Here is a 21,954-nt window from a genome sequence, read left to right as displayed (position 1 = left end):
CTCCTTCTCCTTCTTCTTCTTCTTCTTCTTCTTCTTCTTCTTCTTCTTCTTCTTCTTCTTCATCATCATCATCTAGCTCAGGATGAAATTCAAATACTCCACAGCCACTGATCACTCATTGCTTTTCCTGCTTTAAAGTCTGCTTTTCTTCTTTCCATAGCTTGCTTAAGCTTATCAATCTTTTCTTGATGGGTTTCCTATATTGCATTTCCTCTTCACTTATCTTAAATCTTAATTTACCCATAATTTTTCTTTTCTTTTTCAGCTGAAGGAAGATAATTTTTGTTGGGCAGCCCAGGATAAGTTCTCTCTTAAGCTAATATGTATGGATGACACAACAGGTACAATTGGATAAAAACTTAACCTGTGATTTGGCTGTATTGACCTTAGGAATACTCATCTCCAAGGTCAAGTCCTTGAGTCTGGGTTAGAGTGGATCTTGACCCTAGTCAGAGGCAGTGCTCTTCCCCTTCCCAACTTCTGGTGATTTCCTCAGGAACAAACAGATAGTTCTATGGAGACCTTCCCATGCCACATTTCTAGTTTCTAAGACACCACCATGGGCAAACTAGATTATACATTTAATTCCTGAAAACAAAGACTTCTTTCCCCCTAGAGAGCCATGTAGTTTACATTTCAACTAAATGCTCCTTCTTTTATAATTCCATTGCAAGATAGATTGGAGAGTTCATTTTGGCTATTCTCAAGAATAAAATGAAATTATTTGAGATGTTTCTAGTACTGTACCTAAAGGGTCAAATAATATGTTTTCAGTGTCCCTTTAAGAATATCAATTGGATCTGTTTATAAAGGAGAAACATTCCATTCCTGACCTGTACAAATGTATTAGGAAGAAACACACTTTGGTAGACCTAAATTTCAATAATAAGATGACCCTGAAGAGGACACACTGGGTTGATCAATTAGGATAGGACAAAACGCTTTTAAAGTAGTCAAATTACTTTAAAACTGGATTGGAAAGCAGTGAGATCTATGCAGGGATTATTAAGGATAAAGGATCTCCTAGCAGTGAGTTCAGATATAGTTGGACACCTCAGACAAAGTCAGCCAAATTCATGGCCTTGATGTCAGGCCAGTGAGTTGAGATTTTTGGCTACCATTTAAAAATTTAAAACAACGGTTCTCAAAATATACTCCAAAGACCCTTGGCGGGGTTCCTTAACCTTTTAAAAATTTTTTTTAATTAAAATTTTTAATTAAAATTTTTATTTTATTTTATTTTAATTTTAAAACCCTTACCTTCTGTCTTGGAGCCAATGCAGAAGAATGGTAAGGGTAGGCAATGGGGGTCAAGTGACTTGCCCAGGATCTGGGAAGTGTTTGAGGCCAGATTTGAACCTAGGACCTCCCGTCTCTAGGCCTGGCTCTCAATCCACTGAGCTACCCAGCTGCCCCCTCCCTTAACCTTTTTAAGGGGTCTTTGAGATCAAAGTATTTTATAAGACATGTAAATTTCTGACATGATAAATGTTGATAAATATAACCTACAGAAACGTTAAAGTCCAATCATCCCATCCTAGTTACAACTTATCCTGAATGAGCCCCTCTTCCAGGCTATCTTCAAGTACTTTATTGGTGATCTCTGATTTATCCTGTGTGCATTTGTTTGTACATAACTGTTTTCACATTGCCTTCCCTATTAGACAGAGTGCACAAACTGTCCTGTGCTTTTCTATATATCTTCAGCAACTTATCATAGTTCCTGGCATATAGTAGGTGCTTAATAAATGTTTGTTGACTGTCCACTCACTAATAAGTCCTTACTACATACCAGGCTAAATGCTAGGAATATGAAAAAAAAAAAACCAAAAGACAAAAGACAATCCCTGTTGTCTAATATAGTCCATTCTTTCTTTTCCCTTTTTAAAAAAAAACTCTTACCTCCTGTCTTAGAATCAATTCTAAGTTTCTGATTCCAAGACAGAAGAGGGGTTAAGTGACTTGCCCAGGGTCACACAGTTAGGAAGTGCCTTTGGTCATATTTGAACCCAGGACCTGTGACTCCATTCTTTCTTATACCAAAACAGGGCCTTTTTAGAGTCTTCTTTTGCAAGAAGAGAACAGTCCATCGAGCCACTCACCTGCTTCCACTCCTCATGATTCACGTCTTGGAGGTCACAAGAGTCTAGTTCAGCTTCTGATGGGAAGAGCGACGTCTCCTCCTTGTCCTTGAATTCTGGGAAGCTCACTTGCTGCCAGCATTTCTCTAACTCCAACTGCACCGATTTCCGGACCCTCTTGGAGATCTCCTTCCGATCGGGTGTGAAGCTGCAGGGGATGCTGGCCGAGCGGCTCCCCTTGTGAGGGCTGTAACGCAGGGGCGAAGAGGGCACGGAGCGGCTTTTGAGGGATAACCAGGAGGAGCTCCTTTGGCTTTCCTCTACCCGTTTCTCCTTCTCCGTTTTCTTTGTATAACTTATGGTGGAAATAATCTAAAAGGGAGAGTAGAGGGGAAGAGACTCTCGTGAGGAAGAAAACGGGACAAGCAAATGGAGCAGTTGAGATCTGAGAGGCAAGACGTCGGCAGGTCTTAAATATCATCGTAGAAGTGTGACATTTCAGGGAAGAGGCCATTTTTGTGTCCTGGTGAAGCCTGGTGACATTCTTCTCAGAATGATATTTTCAACTAATCACTGGAGAAAAGGCTAAATTCACTTTGAGGAGGGTAAGGAGAAAGATGTCATTTTTTTTCTCCCTCGAAGGGCATGCAAAATAGCCGCGGATTTCTTGCCAGTCTGTGGACAACTCCAGGTTTTAGATCCAGTAGCTTAGAGGATCAAGCGCTAGGCTCGTAGGCAAGGGATTCAGCTTCCCACCTGGCCTCTGACAGCGAAACCCTGCACAAATCACTGATTTACCTGTATGCAGAAGTGTGCTGGTAAATGTTTAACAACCATCTCCTTGGGGGAGAAAAATGTTTGACATGAGTGGAATCTGTATTATTAATATTTTCCCCATCACTTGATTAAAACTAATCAATCCACAAAACAAGAAATCAAGTCCCGATTTGTAGCATTTGAGGATTTCTGAAGAGTAAACGTTGACACTGAAAATTAAACAGGCTTCAGAACTACCTCCCCAACCAGACACTTCGAACTGGATGTCCCATAGACATCTTAAAAGATGATGTGTCCAAAACAGAACTCATTATCTTTCCTCCCCAATTACTCCTTTTCTGAATGAACTTCCTTGTTTTTACTGAGAATACCTCCAACCTTCCTCTCTCCCAGATTCACAGCCCTGTCATTAGCCCTAATTCTATTCTCTTCCTCATTCCTCCTATGCATTCAGTTGTCAGGTGTTATCATTTCTACCCTCATCATATTTTTACTATCCAACTCCTTGTCTTTATTTATAAGACCACCACTCCAGTTCAGGACCTCATGGATTGGTGGAAGAGTTTCTGAACCTTTGAAGCTTAATTCTCACTTTATGGAAGGTAATAACTAACTATAATCCATTTAAATTATTTTAGGACTCTCGTAGCCCTTTCAGTGCCCTAATTTGAGACAATTATTTTATTGCAATGTCTAAATGTAGAAATAAAAAAAAAAACTAAACATATATTTCCTGACAGTTGTATGTCATAGGGTTTTTTTAAAAATTGGTAATTGTTTTAATTTAAAGTATTTTTAGAGGTTAATTTTCATAATTTCATAATTCCTTGCATGAAACTTCCAGCTATAGTCAGCCTCTTTGGTTTAGATTAGACAGCAATAGAAATGCAAATTAAAACAATGCTGAGGTACCATCTCACACCTATCTGATTGACCAATATAGAAGTAAAGGAAAGCAGTAAATGTGGAAGGGATGTGGCAAAATAGGGACACTATTGCATTGTTGGTGGAGTTGTGAACTGATCCAAGCATCCTGGAGGGCAATTTGGAACTATACCCAAAAGGCTGTAAAACTTTGATCTGGTAATACCACTATTGGATCCGTATCCCAAAAAGATAATTAAAAAGGGGAAAGAACCTACTTGTACATTTATAGCTGCTCTTTTTGGGGTGGCAAAGAATTAGAAATTGAGATGTCCATCAATTGGGGAATGGCTGAAAAAATTGTGGTACATGTTGGTGATGGAATACTATTGTGCTATAAGAAATGATAAGCAAGATGATTTCAGAAAAAGCTAGAAAAATCTACATGAACTAATGCAGAGTGAAATAAGCAGAATGGGAGAATATTGTATACAATAACAGCAATATTGGATCTGTGAAAACTTGGCAATGACATGACAGAGAATGCTATCCACCAGAGAAAGAACTGTTGGAGCCATCTTTCACATTAGTGTATTTACAGTTTTATTTTGGGGTTTAGGTTATGTATGAGTGTGCTCTTACAACAATGAACAACATGGAAGTGTGTTTTGTGTGATAAAAAAATTTTTTTAAATAGATTAGACAGAAATCTGGCAAGATCTAAATAAGATTCAGTCCTTGTAAAAAGTGCCCCAGATTCCTGGTAGCTTGCTCAAAAAAAAATTCCCTATTTTTTAGCTCTTAAGATTGGATTATATAATATAATACCTTGAAAATATTTTTGAGAATAATTGTTGTAATAGTCACTTATTACTTGCTAGCTTTGTGACCCTTGACAAGTCACTTAACCTCACTATGCCTCGGCTTCCTCATACGTAAAATGGAGAGAATAATAGCACTTATTCTATAGAGTTGTGAAGATCCAATGAGATAATATCTAATGTGCTTTGCAAACTGTAAAAAAAATTATTATTAGATTCAATTCATTCTCCCTCTAAGTTCAGACACTTAGAATGGCAGATGTAAGTAAAGAAAACAAGACTCTAATGGTCCTGTTCTTCAATGGCAAGGTATAGTGAAGTAGTATGGGACCAAATTATTTAGATAAGGGGCCTTTCAGGTAAAAACTTTTCTAGATAGCCAGTAATAAATAAATAACAATTATGTTTTAGTGGGGATAGAGCTCTGACATCACAGGAAAAGCTGTATTGATTGTTAATACCTTGTGCCTATCCAGTTTTTCCAAAAGTTCTAGATTGGTCTTGTCTGAAATCCCACCATGAATTATCAGAACTTTCTCATCAATAAGGGTGGCCAATGGAAGCCAGCAAAAAACCTCTTGCAGCATCTTCAGTATTTTCTTGCCGTTTACCTGAAGAGATGAATGAAGTAATTAAATTTGATGAATGTACCCAACTCATTCTGGATAACAGAGGGTTTGGGTTTAAAAAACAACATACCTGATATTTGTGCATCACTTCCTTGGTAAAGCCATATCTAGATTTAAAAGCAAGAATAATTTTATATTGGTGTCCTGTTTTATTTAGGACAATTTTCTATTTTGCCTTCCCCGACTCCAGAACCCATCCTTTGTGATATAAATAGTCAAGCAAGATCAACTAATATAGTAGTTATGCCCAATAGAGGGATTGCTGTATGAGAAGGTATCAATGGTTTGGTCATTCTTCTATCCAGTTTCAAATTTATTTCTAAAATGGTGGGATCAGTTTACAGCTATACTGATATTATACCATAATTTCCCTAAGAAATAGGAATTAAAACAACTTTAAGGTTTCATTTTATGCTTATCATATTAGTAGAGATGATAGAAGACAGAAATAAGGTTGGAGAAGCCTTGAAGTTATTTTTTTTTTAACTCTTACTTTTTTTTTTTTAACTTTTTTAACTCTGCCTTAGAATCAATACTGTTCATTAATTCCAAGACAAAGAAAAAAAAAAAAGCAATGATGGCTAGACAATGGGAGTGAAGTGACTTGCCCAGGGTATAATGCAGGATTTATGCAAGATCTCTTGCATTTGCAAAATTACCCTAGGCAATCCTGTCAGTTAGGAGAATGGAACTTTGGCCCTGCATGTGCCAATCCCAAGACTTGACAGTTTGAGCTGGGACTATAAATACCCCTGTAGAACCAACCTGGGGGTTCTGATTTTCCTTGACCTCACCCAGACACCCAGCTACCCCTTGACTTCCCTTAGGGACCCTGGAGGGATTGAGGGAGGTGGAATGTGGGCAGGAAATTAGATTAGGTCAGCCTAGCAATAGGGACACCCCTAAACCAATTCATCAACTTCATCTGTCTATCTGGTGGATCACAGAACATCAGGGCAGTGAAAATTATCTCTGGCTGAGGGGCTGGTTCCCTCAGCCTGATCTTACCTTCTAGTTCCATTGCCAACACTGGCCTTTAGCAACAGCCTCTCCACACCCTAAACCCTCTTTCCTCAGTTTTCCCTTCTGTGTTTAAATAAACCCTTAGCCTGAAACTGTGAGCTCCTGTAGTTATTATAACATCATCTTGGGCTAAGGAGCTGAGGAAAGGGGGGAATAGCAACCACTTGACTCTAAAATTGGGCAAGCATCCATTTTATCCAGGAAGTGGGTGAGCCTCACTTCCTGTTGAGTTCTGCTTCCACTCCAGCAGGGAGGGGCCCCTCACTCTCCACCTTAAAGGAGCCTATAGATAGCAGGGAGACTGACTGGGCATCACAGCTTAGGCTACACATCCCTGACAGTCTCAAATCACCAGCTATAGTAGTTACAGGCTCCCTGGCCCAGGTGACTCACTTGTACCACCAGCCCCCTGTTATCAGCCACATTTACCCTTTATTACAAGGGTCACACAGATATGAAGTGTCTGAATTCAGATTTGAACCCAGGACTTCCCATCTCCAGGCCTCACTCTCAATCCACTGGGCCACCTAGCTGCCCCCCAATATATTATTTAAACATTTTTTAAGACTTCAGTAAGACCTGGGAAACTTGTATTAACTGATTCAGATTGAAGTAATCAAAACTAGGAGGACAATTTATATGAAAACAACACCATTATTAAGAAAAATAACTTGGAAAGATTTTAGAACTCTGATCAGTACAATGACCAATCAGGCTTCCAGAGAACCAGTGCTCAAGCATGTGCCAGGGGTGTGCAGCAGTCTGCTTGAGCTGGTTCTTAAAAATTAAGTTTTCAGTGTGAGTCTTTTCACCTTGGAAATTTGCAAACACTAAAAATAAGAGCTTGATTCATTGCTTTGTTGATTGTTCTATAGAAAGGGATGGAGAAAATGTTAATAATACATATTTAACTTTAAAAGGTATTGTGCATACATTTCTCCTCCATCTTCTCCAAGCACTTGTTCATTTACCAATAGTTCCCTCCTTGTTATCCACCTCTAGACAGAATAGTGATGGATTGGTTTATGGGACAAAATGATGCACACACACATTTGGACCTGGCCATCATGTGGTTTGGAGGTTTTTTTGTTTGACTAAGCTCATTTATTACAAAGATTGTGTTTTTTCTTTCTTTCATGGAGAGGGAAATTGGATAGGAGAACTTGTAGCCAAAGATAGACAGACAGACAGACAGACAGACAGTCAGACAGAGACAGAGAGACAGAGATAGAGACAGAGAGAAGAAAAGAAAAGAGAAAAAGAGGACCATTGAAATATTAAAATACACAGAAAAAAAGTTTTGAAGGAAACAAAACCTAATAAGATAGCTTTGAAAGCAACAGGTTGAGTCTATTACATAGGGTTTTTTTTTTAACCCTAACTTTCCATCAATACTGTGTAATGGTCCTAAGGGAGAAGAATGATAAGAGCTAGGTTAAGGGAGTTGTGTGATTTGCTCAGGTCACAGAGCTAGGAAATGTCTGAGGTCAAATTTGAACCCAGGACCTCCTATTTCCGAGTCTGGTTCTCAATCCACTGAGCTGCCTAGATGCTCTATTACATAGATTTTTTAATTTATTTTTTTCCCCTCTAAACCCTTAACTTCTGTGTATTGGCTCCTAGGTGGAAGGGTGGCAAGGGTGGGCAATGGGGGTCAAGTGACTCGCCCAGGGTCACACAGCTGGGAAGTGTCTGAGGCTGGATTTGAACCTAGGACCTCCTGTCTCTAGGCCTGACTCTCAGTGCACTGAGCTACCCAGCTGCCCCCTCTATTACATAGTTTTTAAAAGAAAAAAAGCTATACATAATAGAAATTACTATATAACACTCTTTTTCTGTTCTACTTTACATGTAGAAATATTCATTTTTGGGGGTATTTGTGAAATTTAGGATACAACAATTCTTTAAAAAGGACATGTAGAGAAATACAATTAAGGATTTATAAAAGGAATTTTTTGCTCTAGTCTCAAGTGCTCATCTAAGACCCAAGTATCTTTTGTTTCTATACCGTAAATTGACTATATGATCCTCATGATTTCCTCGGTTTAGATGGAACTCCTTTGGATAAACCAACATGAAGGCAAAGAGAATCATCAAAATCTCAATTGAGTCTTTGCCTCTATCCACAAAGTCACCATTGAACACATAGGCTCTTTCAGGGGATGGAAGGCCATTCTGTATAACAAGAAAACATAGTCAAAGGATAATCAGAAAAAGGCAAAGACAGAAGAAAAACAAAGTTAAAAGAAATAGGAGCATCTTACAAGATGGGCCCCCAAACCTGGATACAGCCCAAGTTCTATTTAAGACCCCCCCAAAATGTGTTTCTGATATTTTAATAGAAAAAAGAGAGGGGAAAATGTCATCAGATATTTCTGGAATTTTAGAACCAACAGATTATAGTTTATCTTCAAAGCAAGGAAAGGGAAAAAAAACATAATATAGATACATAAGCCATACAAATCCAACAAAAAGGGAAGCCAAACTAAGCTTCAAACATGCCAAATATTGGTGTACCAGCCAGTCAATAAATATTTACAAAGTGTCTACTGTATACCAAGCACAGTGCTAAACACTGGAGATAGAAGAAAGGTCAAAAAACAGCCTCTGCTTTTGAGGAGCTCGCAATTAAACGGGGGAAACTACATGTAAGCCAAGCTATATACAGGAATGGAAATAATGGAATAAATGGAAATAATCAGTAAAGGGAAGGTAGTGGAATTAAGAGGGATTGGGAAAGGGTTTCCTTGTAAAATGGGCATGAGAATAATAGCTACTTCCCAGGATTAATGAGGATAAAATGAGATAGTATTTGAAAAGTGCTTTGCAAACCTTACCATCTATATAAATGCTAGTGTTTTGTGCATATGTGTGTATATATTTGTATAGACATACATAGATATGACAGATTTTTGTGACACAATATTTATGTTGTTTATACATTATATACTTACATGTAAATGCATGTATATGTTATATGTGTGTATACATACGATAAACTCAGACTTTCAATGGATTTGCCTATATTTACTCCAAAACAAATAAGAATTGGGGAAAGAAGTGAGAGGGACATTCTTTGCCCTCTTTTTGGAAGGAGAATGAATGGCTTATCTTGCTGGAATATGCATCTTGGTTTTAAATTCAAGATTGAAACATGTGATGAGCATTTGCTGCTCCAGGAGAGTATAAGCTCCTTGAGGACAAGGATTGTTTCCCTTTTTGTGTATATACCCCAAAGGCCTACCTCATAGGGTTTGGCATGCAATAGGCAGTTAATAAGTTCATTAGATTCAATAAATTCATAAAATTAATAAGAAATTGAGTGGAATTATCATCAGTTATAACCATCTTGGCTGGAACAACCTTCCCTCTACCCAGCAAAAACCATACCCAGCAACACTGAGATCAGCTATATTCAAATACACACTTGATGAGTACTTTTTCTCAATGATCTTGAGCTACCAGAATATCTATTATGTCCACCAAATTATGGAAGAAACAGATTATTCTTACTTTTGACTTCTTTTTAGTAAAGTTAAAGTAATGGAATCACAGCATGTTAGAGCTGGAAAAGGCTTTAGAGTTTATATAGTCCATCCTCCTCATTTTACAGAGGAGAAACCTGCATTCCAGAGAGAAGAAATGAGTTGCTCAAGGTACTAAGGGATAGGATCATGACTTGAATCCATGCCTTTTGACTCCAGCTTCTTTGAGTTGAGCAAAGCTTTAAGAAAGAGCTGCCATCTTATAGCCAGAACGACCCATCATAAATCACTTGCCATAGACGGGCATGTAAGTCCAAGAGCCCTAGGAATAAAAGCATCTGTTCTCAACTTGTCCCCTGCATCCTTTACATTTCCCTACCTTCTATCTTCCTAATTGTAAATAAACTTCCATAAAAGTCATCCTGACTTGGGTCTATTATAATTTGAAATCGAGTTAATCCAATTTCTGGCAACCATACCTTAAATATATAGTTTCCCCTCTTACAACTCAAAGGATCAAACTCACTGGAGAAAAGGTCCATCATCCCCACCTCCAACTGCTGTTGCCAATGGGACAGGCGAGCCAGCTTAACTGAAGCAGCCATGCAATCTGAGGGAGATAGAGGAAGCAGCATGTGCTAGGGAGAATAAATCATCACCAACACATACCTTGACCTCCATATCCTCTGAAATGCCAGTAGACATGACCCAATATCCAGAAGCCATAGGTCTATCCACTGTACCCCCTACTTGCCCAACCCTTGATCTAGGAACACTGAAATTCCTAGGGCCTCTGGATAATAATCTTTGTTGGTCTTAGTTTCCTCATCTGTAAAGTAAGCTGGGGAATGAAATGACAAACTATTCCACTATCTTTGCCCAGAAAACTCCAAACAGGATTGTGAAGATTCAGATATGACTGAAACAACTGAATGACAAAAGACAAATGGTCCTGCTTTCAGTCCTGTTATCACTGAGGGGAGCAACCCTCGTAGAAAAGACTCACCAACACCAGTTGCTTGCAATAGATTGGTAATTCTAAGAGCCCCTGGACTAGTGCCCTCTAGATGACCAAACTTGTAACCAGTCTGGCTCCCACAGACATTGTCCAGGGAGCCTCTCTTGTGGAGATACAACCTATCAACTTCTTCTACAATACCTGCTACAAAATGAAGATGAGAAAAGAAAGTTCTTACCACCAAAGTCCTTGGTACCATCAGAGTTCAACATGAGAAACTGATATTTAAAAAGTAGACTTGGCATTGTAAAGAAGAGGCATTAACATCTGCTTTGCTGCTATACCCAAAGGACCATGGGACCTTTCCGTCTGAAGTCTTCCCTATATGTCTTCCCATTAGAATGTGAGCTCCTGGAGAGCAGGGCAGGGACTATCTGACTTTTCTATTTTTATCATGAGCACAGAACAAAATGTTTTGTATCTCAAGTGTTTAACAAGTGCTTTTTTTCTTCATTTATTCTTCATTACAAGAAAGATATGCTATAAATCTATGTGGTAGACCTATTATTATGTAATTGCTTTATAACACTATGAATCATTTTATATGATTATTATATTATATGGTACATATAACTATCCAACGGTGCTGCATATGGAAGAAACTTTAACTTATTTCTCTTGAAAGTTTAGGATCTCTATTATTTCTTATCAGAAAAAAAGAGAAAATTGATTGTTGGATGGTAAATCCTTTCTGTTTATTATTTTATGTAAGCTAAAAGTTCTAAAATGTTGCATTAGAAGAATCTTGGAAGTTCATGCTATGTAGTGCCTCTGGAAGTTTCAAAGTTTCAAAGAAGACATTTTGGGCTTGATATATGGCCAAACTTCCTAACAAACAGAAATAGTTAAAATCTGAATGGCTTACTTCAATAGATACAAAGAGGGTACCAGGGAATACCTATCTTTAAGCAAATATCACATGATCATTTGTCAGGTATGTTTTTAAAAACATTCTTAAAGTGGGGGTCTGTGAACTTGTTTCTTTTTTTTTTTTTTAAACCCTTACCTTCTGTCTTAGAGTCAATACTGTATATTGGCTCCAAGGCAGAAGAGTGGTAAGGGCTAGGCAATAGGGGTCAAGTGACTTGCCCAGGGTCACACATGTGAACTTGTTTCTTAAAAAAAATTTTATAACTATATTTCAGTATTGTCAGTTTCCTTTATAATATTATTAATTTCATTTGATGCATTTAAAAGCATTATTTTAAAAGTGGTCCATAAGACTGGCCAGACCAAAGATATCCATGGCACAACAAATATTAAAAGTTTCATTTTGGGAGAATTTTGTTAGAATATAGTTTAGATAAGGTAGCCTCTAATAATAGTAATAAGTTCATGTTTGTATAGTATTTTTTTAACCCTAACTTTCTTAGAATCAATACTAAGTTTTGGTTCCATGACAAAAGAGTTATTAAAAGGGCTATGGATGGGTGGGGCAGCTGGGCAGCTCAGTGGAGTGAGAGCCAGGCCTAGAGACAGGAGGTCCTAGGTTCAAACCCAGCCTCAGCCACTTCCCAGCTGTGTGACCCTGGGCAAGTCACTTGACCCCCATTGCCCACCCTTACCAATCTTCCACCTATGAGACAATACACCGAAATACAAGGGTTAAAAAAAAAAAAAGGGCTATGGAATGGTGATTAAGTGACTTGCCCAGGGTCACATAGCTGGTAAATGTGTGAGGCCAAATTTGAACCTAAGACATCTTTCTCTAGGTCTGGCTCTCAATCTGTCACGACACCTAGCTGTCTTTGAATAGTACAATGTTTGCAATGTACCAATTAACTCATTTGATCCTCACAACAACATTTTTTAAATTATTTTTTTAAAGATTTTTTTTTTATTTTAAACCCTTAACTTCTGTGTATTGACTTATAGGTGGAAGAGTGGTAAGGGTAGGCAATGGGGGTCAAGTGACTTGCCCAGGGTCACACAGCTGGGAAGTGTCTGAGGCTGGATTTGAACCTAGGACCTCCCATCTCTAGGCATGGCTCTCAATCCACTGAGCTACCCAGCTGCCCCCCTCACAACAACATTTTAAGGAAGGTTCTGTTATCGTCCTCATTTTATAGATGAGAAAGCTGAAGCAGGCAGAGACTAGGTGCCTTGCCCAAGGTCATGCAGTTAGTGTCTGAGGTAAGATTTGAACTATGCTCTTCCCGACTCCAGGTTTCTTACTCTATCTACTGAACCACCCAACTGCCTCTTCCTTCCCTTCCAACTCTGAAATTCTGAGATTTTAAGTTACTTACTCCCTTGTCATAGTAGCATCTAGTAAAAAACATTTTTCAACTATAGTTAAACATTTTTAAAATGCATAATCTATGTGTTTTACTGAATATTGTACCTTGTAAAATATAAATATTAAGTCGTCCAGCTGGCCATGTAAGTCTCCTAACAAAGAGAGAGAAAAAAGAATCAGTTTCCATTGATGTTTTTCACTCTTCCTAATTTTACTCTAAATAGAAAAAAAAAAAAGATGCACACGTGCGCCCGCCCTGAAGAAATCCTTGATCTTATTATAATGCATAGCATTTTCTTGCTTATAGGAATAGCAACAAATGGAGGTAATGAATGTAATGTTTTTCAGAGAGAGAACTATATAAAGGAAATGTTGTATGTGGGAATAACAGCAACTTCGTTGACAGCATCAGTGAAGATCCCAGGCTAACCTGGAGAGTTGGGAGTTGAAAGGAATTTTTTCACCCTATTTCTAAGATTAGAGTGAATCCAAGCTGTGGTAATCTAGGCAGAAGAAAAGTTGTTTAAAAGGTAGAGTTAATACTGAGGGGTGTCTCTAGGTGGTTGTCTGGCTGTGGCAAAGAGATGAGATGGTGTATGAGACCGAGTTGCCATCCCCAACAAGGAAAAGCACCCATGGAAGTTGCATTTCAACAGCGAACCCACAGGTGGCAGCAGCAGTGAACAACTGTTCATTAGCTAGATCTGCAGATAGTCATTTAAGGCAAAAGAATACGCCAGCAGATGGCTGTTTAGTGGAAAGATTAGACCAGCAATTTGCTGTAGCAGCAAAAAAGCAGTTCAAGGTCATCAGACAATATTGGAAGCACTTGGGGGAAATAAGCAAAGTGGTCCCAGCAATGGGATCATATGAAACCAGAGAGGATGAGTCGCTCTGATTACAAGTTTTACCTGTTCAAACATGTTCCCTAAATATTTGCCCTCTTCTGCCAGTAGAAAGAATGCAATTTGGAACTATGCCCAAAGGGCTATAAAACTGTGCATACCCTGAGTCTGTATCCCAAAGAGATAATAAAAAAGGGGAAAGGACCTACTCGTACAAAAGTACTTATAGCTGCTCTTTTTGGGGTGGCAAAGAATTGGAAACTGAAGGGATGCCCATCATTGGGGAAAGGCTGAACAAATTGTGGTACATGTTGGTGACTATTGTGCTATGAGAAATGATAGGCAAGATGATTTCAGAAAAAGCTGGAAAGATTACATGAACTCATGCAAAGTGAGATCAGCAGAACTGGAAGAACGTGGTACACGGTAATACAGCAATATTGGATGATGATTATCTCTGAAAATGTGGCTACTCTCAGCAATGCAATGATTTCGGAGAATCCTGAAAGACTTATGATGGAGAATGCTCTCCACCTCCAGAGAAATGTTAGACTCATCTTTCACACCCATGTATTTTGGTTTTATTTTGGGGTTTTAGTTATGCATGACTTTGCTCTTACAAATATGACCGATATGGCAATAAAAATAAAATTTTTTAAATGAATTGGAATGGGAAGTAAGTGTTGTAGATGGGGTGGAGAGAGGCTTAAAATATTTTCTCTATTTATTTTGCAGTACTCTAAAATGTCTTTTTCCTCAGGGTAACGGTGTTTTCTGGTTGGTCTGATAAAAAAAAAATATTGATGACGGCTCATGATCTTGTGAGGTTCTCAGGCAGGGATGTACTGGAACCAGCCCCAGTCAACCTGTGAGACCAGTTGAGAGTATTTATACTTTGAAAGTGGGCAAATGTTCCAAATCAGAGTTTGATTAATTGTTTTGTTCATTTTCTAGACTTAAGAAAATGATGGAGAAAATATTAGTGGAGATTAAACATAACAGTATGTCTTGTATTACATTTGTGCCCCCGCTCAGAGAGCTGGTTGTTAAACATTTACTAGCATGCCTCTGGACCCAGGCTACATGTATCTTTTCACTGAAGCATAACAAAGTCCTGCTATGAGTACATACTGCACCTGGCTCCCCTCTCCTTAATGAGAACTTTTCATGGTTATTATTCAATTTAAAGCCTCTGCTTTGGTGCTTCCAAACAATAAAGACTTTCTCTATATGCCCTAGCTCTTACTTACCACACACTGTGATCTCCTCACTGTAGCAGGTGGAGATGTGGTTGATATTTGGCAGTTGTATGAGATGCTTCCTGGCCTCGTGCAGAATATTTAAGACATACCGAGCATGTAGCTGCTACTGGGAGAAAAAGCAGGGTTTGGGAAAGAGGATGAAAAACATGAGGAGTGTTTCTGAGGGGAGAGGGCCCGAGATTTACTCTTTGAGTGTTTCCAAATAATCTGGATGCTGAGTCCTAGAAGGTACCTGGAGCTCCTATACTCCTTTGAATTTCATTCCCTTCTAGATCTTTGAATTTATTGGCCCAAATGCCTTCTCCTTTCCCTACGGTCACACCTTCTTATCATCTGAGTTACAACTAAAAGACCCCTTCCTCCCCAAATTCCATTTTCCATTTTCTTGAGTCATGCCAGATTTTAAAAAGTTACAGCTTAGGATACAGCAAACTTTCTTAAGATTACAGGATAGTGAACAGAACTCTCCAATGAGGAAATTCAGACTGGCACCTTCTCTGCCACTTAAAGTCTTGGCAGATTGCCAAGAGCACCAGGAGATATCATGGATTTGCCCTTGGTCACACACTACAGCCAGGGTATGTCACAGGCAGGACTTGAACCCAGGTTTTCCTGGTTCCAAAACCACTCTGCTCCTGGAGAATCAAGATTAACTGATATATCTTTGTTGCCCCAGCTTTTAACACAATTCCTTATATAGAATAAGTATTTAATAAATGCTTGTTTAATTTAATATATATATATATACACACATATGTGTATATATATAGGGGTGCAGCTAGGTAGCCCACAGAGAGTTGGGAGGACCTGGGTTCAAATCTGACCTTAGATACTTTTAGCTAGCTGTATGACTTGCTCAGGCAAGTCATTTGATCCCTAATACCCTTACTGCTTTTCTGACTTGGAACCAATACTTGTTATTGGTTCTAAGATATTCTAAGTTAAGTATTTAAAAAAAAAGCAAATAAATGCTTGTTGAGTGGCTGTACCACACCATCTCCTAGAGAACCAGAACTTTTAAATCTGGAAAAAGACCACGGAGGTCATCTAATCCTACCCTTGAATTTTGTAGACTAAGAGGTCAGGACCCACAGACAGACAGACAGACAGACAGACAGTTACAAAGATTGGATGGTAGTACTCAGCTACTCCGAATCCAAGTGCAAGGCTTGTTCTAATACATGACACTCTTCAGGTCATAGAAGATGTGGGCACACACCACATGTATAGGTACCACGTGTCATGTGCATGTATATATACATGCATGTATATGTGCAGGTGGTATACATGTTAGATTGTGCTAACATGTGTGTAGATATACACTGTGTATAGGCATGCAACTCGGATATAAGCTATTACATATGCATGCTATATATACATGGCAGATACTACGTATATGCTAGCATACATAGTATATTCTATTTATAATACACTCTATATACATTGTGTGTGTGCAGACTGGCACTATATACAATAGATATGTAGTATGTACAATGTGTGTATATATATACACAAGTATATACTATATATATGATATATATACGCTATCTGTATATAAAGTATAAGCCTTGTATACTGGCATATATGCACTATATGTGTGTGTGTGTGTGCTAGAAATACTCACGTAGAGACCTGTTATATTCTATATATTATACATTAGCATATATATCATCTACAGGGATCCCTCAGGTACTGCAGGAACGTAAGTTCCAGAGACCTCTGTAATAGGTGAAAATCCACAAAGTAGCGGCGTTATATTTATTTTATTATTTATATCTATTTTAAGGCTATAAACTTTTTCTACACCCTTATGAACCTACAGTCACTGAGCCAATCAGCGTCCAGGATACAGAACACAGTGCTGTGGTTGGTTACCTTTCATTCCATCAGCCAAAAGTATGCCATGATACAGAATTATATATGTATATATATATATATATTTTAAACTCATGATACAGGGAAGCCATGATAAGTGAATAGCAATATAATGAGGGATAACTATATACACACACATAATATATATACCACACATATACAAACACATATATACACTATCTATCTATCCATGGTATATATTCTATGTATGTAGATATATGTATGAGCATATGCTGTATATTATATGTGTGTATATGTAAAATATATAATATAAAATTATATAAAATATATAAAAAGTGCATGTATATATTGGTATATATGCATCATATATACCAGTGGTTCCCAAACTTTGTTGGCCTACCGGCCCCTTTCCAAAAAAAATATTACTTAGCGCCCCCTAGAAATTATGAAACTCTTTATTGAACTCAGAATAGAATGTAATACCAAAAAAATGTGGCCATCACCACCCCCTGGACTCCCACTTTGGGAGTCACTGATATATACCATGTCTATATATTATGTTATGTTATGTTATATTGTTGTGTTGTGCTGTGCTGGGTTGTGTCATATCATATTTGTGTCATATCATGTTATGTCATAGTATATTATGTTGTTTATATTATATATTATGTGTATCTATTGGCATATATACTGTGTATATATACAAGTATACACACATATACACTAAATATACATGGTATATACTCTAGGTATGTAGAGATATACTATATTTATGTATTATATGCTATATAGAGCGTATATGTGTATGTCTATACTAGCATATATACATAGTATTCACCATATGTACATGTAGAATACACCATGTATACTGGCTCTAGATACATATTATATATACATGATATGTTTATGTTTATATATGTTTATATGTATAAATGTTTATATGTTTACAGATACATACTGTTAAAGAAATATAGGATAGTAATGGAGATATATGTATAATGATGGTGATGATGTGTATCTATCTATGATCTCCTCAGCTGCAGTTGGTGGGAGAAACACCTACTCCTATCACCCTGACTGCTGCTATAAGTTATCCCCTTCTCTCTAACAGGTTTGGTTGATAACCTGTTAGAATTACTTTAACAGCTGCCCAAGCAAGGACCCTTGAGAGGTTAGATAGATGGGTAGCCTTTCCAGATGGGTTGGATAAATTGGTATTGGGCTATTGATCAGCCTTGGATAATATTCAGGATCTGACTGCGTTTGATTCCCTTCCCAAGGGCCATGATAGAAAGACCACTCAGGAAGGTACTTGTTGTTAAACACTCTTTTATCTGTAAGTAGGGAAAGGATAACAAGGTCAAGGATTGGGGATTGGAAACCCTATACTATATATACTCACGTAGATACCTATTATATACCATATATTATACATGCCATGTGTATACATATATAATATATGCACACATAATACATATTACACATAGATTCACTAAATATACATTTTATATACTCTATGTAGATATACTAGATATGCTAGCATATAAACCTATTATATACTGTATATGTGTGTATATATGTAGTATAGACACACATAGTATACATATGCACACATGTAGTGTGTGTATGTCTATATGTTGGCATACTTATATAGTATACATTATGTATATACAAAGAAGATATTAATGTTCGATAGCTCCAGGTATTATATTTTATAATAATCACTTCAAGTAGAAGGAATAAAGAACAAAAGAAAAAGCCCGAGTAAGTAATACGTGAGTAAAATTCTCCTGCTTGGCATAAAAACACCTTTCCTAGCTGCGATAAGGGGAAAAGAGAGAGAGGGGCAGGATCACACAAAACTTATATCCTTCCTATGCTAGTATGTAATGTGAGAATGATCATGGAATGCTGGGAGAGAGAGTCCTGGGGTACAAATTCTAATTACACAATACCATGTGTATATACACATGTACACACACATATAATATACATATACATGATGTATATGTACATACATGGTATATCCTATATGTGTACATATACTATATATTCTAGCATATACACATAATAGACATGCCTACACTCGACATATGCTTATTTACACACATGAATATCTACACATGTACCAGACATGTGCATGTCATATATATAAAAACACACATACACATGTATATGTGTGAATATGCCAATGTAATTAATAATTAATTGTGTATATATATAAATGTGCTGTATGCAAATACATATATAGAAATATCCATGCATAGATACATATACACATATATGTATGTATAATGGATTTACAGAGTACAGGCACTGATGCAGGCTTTCCAGTCTCGTCTTCTAAGAGATGGTGGCTGAGAAGAGAATGCAATGCTCCCTCCTGAGCTGGTGCCCTCCCCATACGGCAGGAGTCTGGGAGTGTTTACTTGAGTTTGCTATTTGGTTCTTTGTACCTAAAAAGGCATCGGGGTCTTTTGCTCTGGGCAGCATCCTCAGTCACCTAAAACGCTTACTTTTTTTTGTTTGAAAGCTTCCACTAAGGCAGTCGCGTGGTCAGGCAGAAGAGGAAAGGAGATGTGGGGCCCCGTGTAATAGTCTGGCACCTCTATGGATTCATAGTCACAGTATTTTTCCATCTCAGAGTCTTTAAGGAGTCTCTTCTCGGTGAACATGCAGCTAAGCAAATTTCCTAATCAGGACAGAAAAGATTCTGGTAAAGCCTCCTGGGACACTGATGATGCAAGTGAGAGCTATGAGAAACATTGGACGTGTAACATCCTTATTTCATAGACCGGATCTACTGGGTCTCTTAACACCTTCCTGAAATTCGTCGAAGGCATGGGAACTTTGGTAGGAAAAGAGAGAGCTGAGGGGTCATTTCTGAGCACAGGACGCTGGGAGGGAAGGGCACCATGCAATGTCATTGTCTTCTGACTTCACAGATATGCCTTATTAATAAAACGTCTCCAGAGGAGAGAATTTCAAAGGGGAGTAACTAGCTGCAAAGGAGAATAAGGGTAATGAGAGAGTATCTATGTGTGAATATCTATCTCCATGGAAACAAATCTAGGCAGAAATCATAACCTGTCCAATTTAGGGCAGAAATCTGATGGTTCTGCCCAAACAGAGAAGGAAGAAAATTGGGAAAAGAGAATTCCTATGAATCCATGACTTGACATTCCTCCTCATCTATTTCCTTTAGATTTTCTTTGCACCACCTAATTCCTTACCTCTGAACATACACAACCTCTAAACCCTGTTTTATGAGGGCCAGGTGCCATAAGAAGTTCCATAGGAGATCATACTCACTTTCACCGTGGCCACTGGGTGTGAAGTGATCTACAAGGTAGCTGAAGAAATCGTGAAGCTGCAGAAGAGAGAAGTTTCAATTAGAGATGAGATCCAAACACAAGAGTGACTGAGACCCTGGCTACTTTGAAAAATGTGGCAAGAAAGGAGCCCTTGAAATGCTTCCCAGCCAGTGTACCTTGACCTGATCTTGTTGTCCTGCATATTCTATAGATTGGAAGATGCTCCACGTACATCGTCTCCTCATTTCCAGGCGGGCAATGTAGCGGCGGTACCATCTCTGAATTAGCACTGCTGCCTTGAAGGCTGTGATAATGCCAGAAAATCATACAAAGGAGAATTATTGTTCCTGGGGGAGCAAGGTGGAAGAGTGTTTTCGTTGTCCGTTTTGGGGGTAAAAGGAGAAGAGATTTACTCCTCAAGTGAAATTAAGTGTATTTTGGAAGCGATTGCTAGGAGACCACTGTAGTTTGGTAGAAAGAAGTCCAGGATGTTGTGTGCAAGACTCACATTCAAAACAAGGTGCCACCTCTTTCTAGCTTCATGACCTTGGGAAAAATCTGGTCTTTCTTTTAGTTCTATATAAATGTTAGTTATTATTATAACAGCCCTCATGGTGCTCTCAGATTCAACAGGGACTCAGAAAACTCATCCCAAAAAAACATACTTGGAGAATTTGGGGGTAGTTACTATGGAGGAGGATTAAAAGTGCCAATTGCATTGTAGCAGAGGCAAACATCCTCAAGAGTAATTCATGTAATTGTAGGAGTCACACTTTCACCTCCCTTTTCACTTCATAATATATCTTTGCTTAAGTGTAATAAATGTGAACTTGCCTAGACGGACCATTCCTTGAAAGATGCCCAAACGTTCTCTTTGCTTGATGTGATGATCAAAAAAAGATAACGTGTATATAAAGAGGGCAGCTAGGTGGCATGATGGAATCAAGTCAGGAAGACTGAGTTCAAATCTGGTCTCAGACACTAGCTGCATGATGCTGGGCAAGTCACTTAGCCCCATTTGCTTCAGTTTCCTAATCTATAAAATGAGCTGGAGAAGGAAATGGTAAGCCACTCCAGTATCTTTGCCAAGAAAACCCTAAACGGGGTCATGAAAACTGAAAATGACCAGATAACTACATATATTTATGTATATTCAGTTTGAACCTCAGTGAACTCAGGTTCAAACCTTTGGCACAGCCATGTAGATACCAAAAATAGCCTGGATATGAGGGGCTCTAGTGTCTCCCTTAGACTTCTGACCATGGGCCATTTGGGGCAGCCAAGGGATAGGAAAACTGTGCTCAAGTGAATCAAAGTCACAGCCTTACTGAGCATATAAACCCTCAATGCTATAGATGTCCTGCCCCTGCTATAGTAGAGCAAACTTTTTGTTAACTGGTAGATGAATAATATATCATTTCTTTCCAATTTCAATGTATTATATGTAGTTATATATATAATACATTATATTATATATGTACATTTATAGTGCTTTATACAAATGTATTTTATACACACACACACACACACACACATATATATATATATATATATATATAGTGCTTTGTAACCCTTAAAGCACCATATTAGTGCTAGTTATTGTATGATTTTTGTTGTTGATGATGTTTCCTCTGAGATGAAAACCTTCCAGCCATGGAAGCATTCATTTTTGAAGTATTTGTACTAGAATGTGAAAAGAGTTCTCTAATTGACTACTTAGCCAGAAATGCAAAATCAGAGACTTAATCTTCCAATTCTCA

General features: G+C 38.1%; 1 protein-coding gene across 1 annotated transcript in view; it reads right to left on the bottom strand.

The window, feature by feature from the left end:
- PPEF2 (protein phosphatase with EF-hand domain 2) overlaps nt 1-21,954 on the bottom strand; it is a 62,026-nt gene that overhangs the window by 18,454 nt on the left and 21,618 nt on the right. The window contains exons 2-10 of the mRNA XM_044681592.1: nt 20,371-20,498; nt 20,193-20,250; nt 19,397-19,572; nt 15,033-15,147; nt 13,043-13,089; nt 8,204-8,370; nt 5,243-5,279; nt 5,005-5,154; nt 2,103-2,453 (exon numbers count right to left, since the gene is read on the bottom strand). Of these exons, the coding sequence (XP_044537527.1) occupies nt 2,103-2,453; nt 5,005-5,154; nt 5,243-5,279; nt 8,204-8,370; nt 13,043-13,089; nt 15,033-15,147; nt 19,397-19,572; nt 20,193-20,250; nt 20,371-20,498 (1,229 nt within the window). The remainder of the gene's footprint in view (nt 1-2,102; nt 2,454-5,004; nt 5,155-5,242; nt 5,280-8,203; nt 8,371-13,042; nt 13,090-15,032; nt 15,148-19,396; nt 19,573-20,192; nt 20,251-20,370; nt 20,499-21,954) is intronic.

The sequence above is a fragment of the Gracilinanus agilis genome, chromosome 6 (genome assembly GCF_016433145.1).
Source record: "Gracilinanus agilis isolate LMUSP501 chromosome 6, AgileGrace, whole genome shotgun sequence".
NCBI classification, from domain to species: Eukaryota; Metazoa; Chordata; class Mammalia; order Didelphimorphia; family Didelphidae; genus Gracilinanus; species Gracilinanus agilis.
This window is presented reverse-complemented; position numbering and strand designations above follow the sequence as displayed.